Source organism: Gracilinanus agilis, chromosome 6 (assembly GCF_016433145.1).
Source record: "Gracilinanus agilis isolate LMUSP501 chromosome 6, AgileGrace, whole genome shotgun sequence".
NCBI classification, from domain to species: Eukaryota; Metazoa; Chordata; class Mammalia; order Didelphimorphia; family Didelphidae; genus Gracilinanus; species Gracilinanus agilis.
Genome location: NC_058135.1, coordinates 141,823,518 through 141,833,909, shown reverse-complemented (window position 1 = coordinate 141,833,909; position 10,392 = coordinate 141,823,518). Strand labels below are relative to the sequence as shown.

At 35.4% G+C, this 10,392-nt stretch overlaps 1 protein-coding gene across 1 annotated transcript in view; it reads left to right on the top strand.

Annotated features, from left to right (window-relative positions):
• The window catches only part of PCDH10 (protocadherin 10), a 77,638-nt gene extending 67,592 nt beyond the window's left edge, over positions 1-10,046 (top strand). The window contains exon 5 of the mRNA XM_044681453.1: positions 9,958-10,046. Coding sequence (XP_044537388.1) covers positions 9,958-10,046 — 89 coding nt within the window. The remainder of the gene's footprint in view (positions 1-9,957) is intronic.
• Positions 10,047-10,392: the final 346 nt, after the last annotated feature.

Genomic DNA, 10,392 nt, shown 5'->3' with positions numbered 1-10,392 from the left:
TCTCTCTCTCTCTCTCTCTCTCTCTCTCTCTCTCTCTCTATATATATATATATATATATATATCTCTATATATATATATATATATATATGTAGTTCATGGAACCCAGTTTAAAGACTCCTGAAAGAGGATTGCTGCCTGGGATTCAGAGAAAATAAACAGCTTGTTCAAATTCACACAGCTCTTATGTATTAGGGCATGGGTAGGAAATGACCATTATTCGGAATTTCAGTAGCATAGGTTAATGATGTAAATCTTTAGTCCTTTGTCTAGTTTGCTATTTAAGTTATACAAGGTTATGAGTCATATGACTGTTGCTCTAGGGCCAACTTGGGGGGGGGAACAGTAAATTTACTAATTAGCAGGCATATTTTTGAAACTGGCAGCATTTTGTAGTATAGCTTTATCAAACAGGAATGCAGTCTGAACTAGATTGAAATGTAATTGAGATATGTTTAAAAAATAGAGAATAATGCAAAAGAATAGATGATGTTGATATGTGTTTTCACTCAGTCAATATGTGATCCACAAAGAACTTCACAGTAGGGTTTAGAGGATTTTATTTGGATTTATTGTCACTCTTGTAGTGTATAGAGAACTATCTTTGAATCTAGGTAAGTTTTAGTTCAGTTCTCACCTTTCAGACATATTGGCAGAGTATTCTTGAACAAGTCACTTATCTTCTCAGTACTTAGTAACTTTCAAAGATTATAAAATACAAAGAAAGTGCCGCCTGGCATTGATAGAGATATTGTCTTCATCCAGAGTTCTCTATAACAAAGAAATCCTAGGTCTAGTCCCTATATATGCTATAATTTTTCAGTAGCACACCAAAAGATTCAAAATCACTTCATTTAAAAATGATTTCAGTGATTTCCATTTATTATTATAAATCCTTCAGTTCTACATCTTTTTAAATCTATGCATTTGCCTAGCACCTATCACCATAAAAGTTTATCACTCAAAAAAATGGACCAGAATCTAAATGAAATATGTATACATACCAGCTGTAATATACAGCTAGAGATGGGTAATTTAGTTAGTTGGATTCCAAATCACTAAAAACAGAGCCTTCTGCTTCCCTCTTCTAATTTGTCAGAGATTCAGGATTCTTCAAAGAATTGAATCAGACACTTCTGATGCGGGCACATACATTTTTTTTTCTTCTTCCGAAACTAGTCTAGTACAAGCATTGCCAAATGAGCACATATATCTCATGGAAATTCATGTGAAGTCTCTCATTCATTCATGCATTTATTTGGTACCTAATATATCCCACTTCTCATCCAATGACAATGGTCTGCAATACCTTTCTTGTTACCTAGAGCTATGGATTCATCCTAATGCTAATTATTAATAACCTTTATCATAATGAGTCAGGACAATAACAAATCTATGAAGAGGTCATGACTTCTATTCAGTGAAAAATCTTAATTTCTCCCCTTCACAAAAAGGAATGTGAGATTTAGGAGGGAACTTAAATGAGTCCAACTTTAAGTGAGATAGCTAAGATATAGAGAGGTGAACTGACTTTAACCAAGGTCCTCCAATGGCAAAGTTTGGTTTTGAACCTAAGCCTTTTTGATTCAGGTAGGGTTTTTTTTCCTATTCTATTCTATATTCTTGAAGAAATTTTCTCTAAAATCAAGCTCAAGATTCAAAATGAAGATGAAAGAATCTAATCAGAGGAAGTTAATATGGAGAAATCCAATTAACCAATGAATATTTTTATGCACCTCCAGACAAAGTCTCAGATACTGGGAACACAAGTGTAATGAATGGAAATAATCCCTCCATACAAAAGGTTTGCTTAACAATAACAACAAAGTTTTCCAAGTTCTTCCATTTTATAAAATCAAGGAAAAAGTTTGTTCAGTCTAGATCTAAGGAATAAAATAATTCTATGGGGACAGTCATGACCGTCCTCCATCAGCCCAAAAGTTCTATACGACTTAGGGCTAAAGGAGGCTTAAGAAGTGTATCCTAGTCCATCATCCAGTGTTAAAGCATAATTCCACACAAGGGCTTTGGAAAGCTGACCTTGTGACCTCAGCAAGGGAAATTTCAAATTGCATTTTAATTGCCATTTCCTTTTATTTTTTTGTTTTTTTTGTTTATTTTTTGTTTATTTGTTCACAACTGGGTTAGTTCTTAAGGAAATAGATCTGATGGTAGAATGATGACTGAAGATATCGTCCCATTTTCCATATAATATGGCCACTCCTTACTGAAAGAGACTGATACTACAAGAGAATCATACTACCATAGCCTGTTCCTCCTATGGGTAACTTCCTTAGAAAGTTTTCTTTACTTCTGTCCTTTGAGAGGCAAGCAAAACAATTCTAATCCACTATCTACATAACAACCTTTGAAATATTCAAAGACAACATTCTATGTCCCTGCTAAGTTCTCTCTACTCCAAGTGAGATATTCCTACTTCAGCAAATCCTTACATGACATGACCTTGAAGGTCCTTGTCCTTCCAGAAAGCTCTCCAATTTCTTATTGTCATTCATAAAATGCAGCAATGCTAAGTTTTTTCTTCTCCAAGGGAAACATCCCCAGTTACTTCAACCAATGCTTATTTGAGATAGCCTTAAAGACCCCTATCCTTCTTAGATAGATTATCCAATTTATCATTGTCATTCATAAAATGAAGGACTGAAAAGGAAAACATAATATCTAAAAATACTTTTCCTAACCATTCAAACTCTGATTCCCTCCCTCTGAAACAACTTTCTATTTAGCTACTTTGTAACTATTCTCTTCATATATAGGTATTTAATGTTTTTGGGAGGGGTGATTGTTTCATTATTTGTATTTGTATTTCCATAGAACAGTAGCTGGCTCATACTAGGGACTTAATAAATGCTTGCTGATGGATTGATATTGCCTGATGAAGGCAAATTAGAGAAGGACCAGTCTTCTCTACTCTTGGACACTCTGTCTCTTTTAATGAAGACTTAGATTGCATTGGTTTGTCTGTCATATTACACTGTTGACTCAAGATTGCAATATACTTTTTCAGTCAAACTGGTATCTTATTAGAGTCTGGCTCGTTTTCTAGCCTGTCAGGATCTTTTTGGATCCTGACTCTGTCATCCAGCATGTTAGATATACTTCCAAATCTTTGGAAACTTGAAAATTTGAAAAGCATACTGTCTCTGCCTTTAACCAATTCATTGCAAAGTCATTGCTAAATAAATAAAGAAATGAAAACATGTGTAATTATACATACATGTTATTGTTTTTATTGTTATGTTATTTCAGTCACATTTGATTCTTCACGATCCCATTTGGGGTTTTCTTGGCAGACTTAGTGGAGTGATTTGCCATTTCCTTCTTCAGTTCATTTTACAGATGAAGAACTGAGGCAAACAGGATTAAGTGACTTGCCTAGAATTATATAGCTAGTAAGAGTTTAAGGCCAGATTTGAATTCATGAAGATGAGTCATCTTGATTCAAAGTCCAATGCTCTATCCATTGTGCAACCTACACCCTCCATGTGACCTAGCTGTAAGTAGATTATCTATCATCTATGTATCTATATATCTATATATCTATGTATCTATGTATCTATCTATCTATCTGCCCATCTATCTTTAAAAGAAGATAGTCAAGCATAATTCCCTATAGCACTCCACAAGATACCCCCATCCAAGTCAATATCAATCCATCCTGACAATTTTTCTCCATTCTATTCATTCATTCCTCCTATCAATATAGGTTTTGACTCATCTATGTGATGAAATTACTTTCTCTGATGTCACCAAAGTATTCTAAGTTATTCATACTCTTTGACCTTTATGTAGCATTTGGCACAATTATCCTAGATGCTCTTTTTCTTTGGTTCTTGGGCTACTGTCTTTTCTGTTTTCTTCTCCCCACTGACTGTCCCTCATTAATCCCCTTTAATGATCCATAATCTTCTTCTTTAAGGCTCTGCACACAATCCTCTTAGTTTCTCTCTTTTTGCTTTCTCCTTTAAAGATTTCATCAATTTTTTTGGTCACGTCCTCTCTTTACAAATCAAAATATTATCTTTAATTTATCATTTGAGCTCCAGTCCTACATCTTCACCTAGCTGCTCCTATACCCTAGCCCCTACTCTGAAATCATATTATCTAACATTGAATTTATTTTCTTCCCCCTAAACATTTTCCTCCTCTCAAACTGCATGTTTTCTATTGATGTCACTTTCCTCTGGTCAGTCAGTTTTCTAAATCTTACTTTGATCTTTGACAATTCTCTTCCTCTCACCCCTAAGATCCAACACAAAACTCATTCCTATCAATTCCAATCCCACAATATCTCTCACATCTGTTCCTTCCTTTACATTCTTATGGCCACCAGTATATTTCAGGTCAAAAACATCTTTTTCCTAAACTACAAGAATAGTTTTTCACTTTTTTCTCTTTTAATAGCTATTCCTTTTTTCCCTCCACTCTTCATTTATCAGCTAAAATTACCTTCCTAATACTCCAATTTAAGTCACCTTCCCATTCAACACCTTTCACTAGTTATCTATTACCTATAGCCATGATGACAAATCTATGGCACACATGCCAAAGGTGACACACAGAGCATTCTGTGGGCACTGGTGCCCCCCACCCCCAGAGTTCATTACTGAAAAGGTAGAGAGACTTGGAGGGAAGCTGCTCCTTTCCCTTTCTCCATCATGCCTGACAAGTTTTTTTCACATCATCCATCCCTCTGCCCAGCAGCTCAATGGGAATACACACTCCACTTCCCCTCTCTACCTGGGCTGAGGACATTCCTCACTTCACCTGCCCCTCTGCCCAGCAGTGCAATGGAAGTACATAGTGGGTAAGGTGGGTGGCTCACAGGAGGCAGAGATGGAGAGGAGTGGAACACTAAGGCCATTCCTTTTCCCCTCTTCATCTGCATTAAAAACCTGTTTTCACTTCAGCCACCTCTCTGCCCAGCAACCCAATGAGATAACTTTATCTCTCCCCTGTGTGGGGTAAGGGGAGGGGGGCACACCTAGCACTCAGAGGGGTGACAGGACATGGCACATGGTCTCTGTTGGGGTGGAGCATGGCATGTGATCTCTAAAAGGTTCGCCATCATTGGCCTATAGGATAAAATAAAGACTAATTTTGCATGACATATAAAGTCTGCCACAATAAATCTCTATCTTATATTTCCAGCCTCATCATATACTATTCTCCTTCATATTTTTCAACTTCTAATCAAATTATATTATTCATTGATTCTGCATTTCATAATACTATTTCCTGCCTCTCTCCATTTTTTACATGTTGGTCTTGATGTTTAGAATATATTTTATCTTCATCTTTTCCTATTAAAATCCATCTCATCCTCCAAGTCTAGGTTCAAAGCTGCCTTCTTCATGACAGAAGGCTCATTGATCTCTTCAGGTGAAAGTCATTTCTTTCTTCTCAAAATTTCCTAAAGCTCTTCATCTCCTTTGCCTTGAATCTATACTTTCTATTATTTTTATTTTTATTCATGTTTCATTGGTTGCTCATGATAGATGCATATTAGGCATGGCAGATTATAACATTACTTTTAAGGAATTACTCAGGACACTGCATAGATATTATCACAGAGATGCATTTACAGAAAAGAAGCTGGATAGGCTAGTCATATAAGAAATGGGGTACTATATTGGTATACACACATTGTCGAGAAATATAGATGGAAGTCTTAAGTATTGTGAGTGGACCCAGTGGAGGAGTTTTATCAGAGGACATAGGTCACAGTTTATATCTATCTATCTATCTATCTATCTATCTATCTATCTATCTATCTATACATATATATATATACACATATATAATTATAAAGATTATAGATCTTTTAAAACATTGTTCCTTTGTCATATATAGACTGATATGTTTCATGAATGCAAAAGACTACCGTGTTTCATTTTTGCTCCCCCAGAACATGGATTAGTTGTGTCTTGAAAGATTATCACCCCATTTCCTTTTCATTTATATATTTATTCTATGACTATTTTTTACCCTAATTCTCCTTCATAATTGTTTGTTTGAAAATATGTTGTCACATAAACCTTAGAGGAATTGGTGGAATTGAAAAGGTATATTAAATTTTAATGTAAAAATTATCTTCTTAAGAATCGGAATTGATGGGATACACTTGGAAGTAGAATATGTCACCTTTCTAGAGAACTTCAAGCAAAGTTAGATGACCGTTTGGGTTTTTAGAGAAGAAATTTTTATGAAAGTATGAGTTGCAGTGGTTAAGCTCTGAATTCCCTTCCAACATTTAGGTTTTGTGAAATCAGAAATTCTCTAAATAAAGAGGAGCAGATTTTGTTTCTTTTTCTATAGCTTGGCATGAGAATTTACACTTTTGCCCAACTTGCAAACATTTTTAAGAACCATTTCTGACATGCTGTTTATGAAAGTACAATACTGGCCCATTAGAATGCATAATTCACTTCCATAAAGATAAGTAATGTATTTTTACATCAACATATTATAACTTTCTTAAATTCCACAACAAGGTATAAAATAACAAATACATTGGTAATTAGGAGGCTGATTAACATTTTTTCATGGGAAAGCTATTTTGCTTCATTACACATTTTACCTAGTGGCAATATAGTAAATATTATTATTTATCCCCTGCTAAGAGCTTGGAGGATATTCCTTGTTTAAAAATATTATCAGCAATCTTTCTCTATATAATGAAACTCAATAACAAATTATTTCAGAAACGCAGATTATTTTGAAATCTGTGCTTGAAGCAAATGAGTTTGGATATATAGGCTAATGTGTTCAGTTCCCATGTAAAGATTATGGCTATTTCTCTGATATTTTCCCTTTTCCTTCATTTCCATTTCCATTTATTCCCCCTTCCAAAGATTTATTTTTATTGATCATATTAATTAGCTCTTACTATGAAGTATATTAATCCATGTGTCTTATCCTAACTTCCTGAAAATTTCATTCAAATATGAAATCATAGGTAATTCAATTAAAAATGGAATTTGACAATTCCCTGGAAAGGACCTCTTGAATTTAAACGATTCTATTCACAGAACAATATTTTTAAATTTTTGCTTGGCTATGTTTGTTTTTTAAGCCACATTCTAATGTTATTGTTTGGTAAAAATAATATGTCAAAACGTTGGCCCTATTATACTGATTATTGTATAGGTTAAAAATTATTTTCAGAGATTATCCAAACTAATATGCTTTTTTTTCCATTTTTTTAAACCCTTAACTTCTGTGTATTGACTTATAGGTGGAAGAGTGGTAAGGGTAGGCAATGGGGGTCAAGTGACTTGCCCAGGGTCACACAGCTGGGAAGTGTCTGAGGCCGGATTTGAACCTAGGACCTCCTGTCTCTAGGCCTGGCTCTCAATCCACTGAGCTACCCAGCTGCCCCCACTAATATGCTTTTTAAGGAAATTCTTACATCTTTGCTGGATTGTGGCCATATCAGTGTGTACATCTGTATATTCTTTGTAACTATTAGAAAACTGTATTTTCTCTTTTGAAGAGTACTTAATCTAGTGGGAAAAATAAAATATACATACATGAATGAAAATGACAAAGAATGCCAAAAATATGGAGAAAATATAAATTTGTGAAAATTGTATAGCTAAATTAGGAGAATGCAGTATTAAGTAGTTACTAAATTACATAGATCATCAGGTACATCAGAAATATCATGCATGTTCATAATGAAGAGTTTGGGATTGGAGGTAGGAGAATATACACTTCTGATTATCCATTGCTAAATTATTTGAGCTAAACCTAGTTAATCCTTAGTGAATCCTTTTGCCTTCTTTAAACATTGAAGTGAGATATAATTATTCAGAAACATCAAGGTTATAATGAAAAGGATGCTGGATTTGTAGTAAGAAGAATCTGTGTTCAAATCTCATTCTCATATACTCTATTTACTAGCTGGGTGTCCTTGTATAAATCATTTGAACTCCTTGCTGCTCAGTAAAATGGACACTTTAACAGTATAGATCTTAAATCATTGTTGGAAGGATCAAATGTATGAAGAGCACCTTAAATAGCTTATACGATTATATAAATGCCTCCTATTATTTTAACATCACTCTTTCATTTAGCTGCTTTGTTGTAATAGAGTTGTCAGTCCTATATACTGGATATTAAGCTACATCATTAGGGATGAAAAACAATTAGCCGAAAAAGTAAAAATTCATGTTTGTTTACCATGGCCTCTACCTGTTAGTCTCCCCAAGTTATTTAAACAACTTTACATTATAACGTTTTGATCAGATTTACCTCTTTGCAGATGCAATTGTACTGATTGCATAAAGCCTTAGAAAAAAGTGTAAAATCTTCTAAAGAGATCCATATTACTCTTTTTTCTTCCCACCTGAGATGCAGCCTCTAGATTTGCTCAGGCAGTAAATATGCTTAGCCCGCCTAGGTTCACATGCAACCAGGATGGGAGGATGAAGATGATGGAAGGGGGAAAAGTAATCCTCATAATGCCTCCCCCAACTCCGATTAGGTTCAAATAATCCTAGCAAGATTGTCAAGTGGGAAGATAAAAGAGAGGCAGAGAACAGGCAAGTCTCTTTTGAAGATCTGCCAATTAAATGGCTCTTATAGCTCCATGGCCAATAAGGTGACTTTGTTATCCCAAACACAAATCCTTTAACTTTTAGTCACTTGGGTCCCTGGAAGCTTCCAAAGGCACTGATGCACATCCTCTGAGATAGACTAGTACTACCAATATTTCATGGAGCACCAAAGATCAACACCACCATTGCTATTATTTTTGTCAGTGATGGGGGTCTGAATACTATGTGGAAGTCATATAGAGCTAATTCAGAAAAGACTTTAGTCATCTGTGCCAAAGTAATGGACTGTTTCTTTAAGGGACTTTTAAAATGTGGAATAGTTCAGATCTAAAAAGGAAAGGAAAAATGTATTAAAATATTTAAATCAACTGTCAAGGGATTAAGATATTACAGATATTATAGATGAACATCTTGGTGGCTGAAAGAAATAGGAAAAAGACTTTTGTTTAATTAAAAACTGCTAAGATGAATATGAAATATATGAATACTATGAGATAATATGAAAAATTGAATAATATGAAAAATAGCTTTCAGATGGAATTTGTACACTTTGGGAAAAATTAACTGTGGCATTAACATAAAGATTCTACTTTATGGAAGATATAGCATCATACCTGGCTTGTATATAAATGATTGAATGCTTAAAGGAACAAATACAAGCTATCACTATTAAAAACTGGAGAAATAGGAGTAAACAGAAATTCAGTTTAATCACATAAATGGTTTGAAGGATTATGTTAGGAAATTTGAGCTTCAGACCACTATGATCCTTTAGCTCATTTACCTATACCTGTTTAATTGCTAACAAGAGCAAAGCCTTTTTTTTTAAAGTCATCATGGGGGCAGGTAGATGGCTTAGTGGCTTGAGAGCCAGGTCTAGAGACAAGAAGTCCCAGGTTCAAATTTGATCTCAGACACTTCCTAGCTGTGTAATCCTAGGCAAGTCACTTAATCCCCAATGCCTAGTCCTTACTGCTCTTTTGCCTTGGAACCAATACACAGTTTTGATTCTAAGATGATACATGAGGTTTTTTCAAAAAGTCATCACATAAACCTTCATGTAATGGCCAATTACACAGGGAGCATGAAAGAAGGAATTTTATGGTGTGTGTGTGTGTGTGTGTGTGTGTGTGTGTGTGTGTGTGTGTGTGACAAAGTCATGTAACAGATGAATAGAATTATAACCCCTTCAAAACTGGGGGAAAATCAGTCATGCAAATCATGTATTGTTTAGATTCCCTGTGTAAAGAATGAACAGACAGCACTTTTAAGGGGATGGGGACTTGGTAAGTAAAGAGCTAGAATAACTTCCCCCAAAGAAATTGAATTACATAGTCTTTGACTAATTACCTTTCTCTTGTTCTATTTCCCTGGCAGGTTCAAGGGAGCATATCTGTCCTCACCTCCCCTCAAGGCTCAGGATGAAAGTCCTATTTAAAGGAAAGTTATATCCATGGGACACCTGAAAGGAGGAGCTCAAAAATAATAACTCCGCTCAAATGAATGCAGGAGCCACTCCAGAGGGAGGGATGAGCTTCCCTACTTAGCCAAATGAACTCACCAATGATGTTGGGATCTTTCAGTTACTCTCAAACTTGTTTAATCTACCTGCCAAGATGGTTTACCAGGGTGTGGCTGCTTCTTAGAGCCCAGAGCCCCAGCTCAGAGCTGTGTGGCAGGTGAACACTAAAAGAGAAAAACAAACATGAAAAGGGTTCATCAAGCCCTCACACCTGAGGTACCAGTCTTCCCTGAACACCCCATCTGCCCAAGGCATGTAAAGACTTCCCCTGGCAGAAGGGGACCATCAGA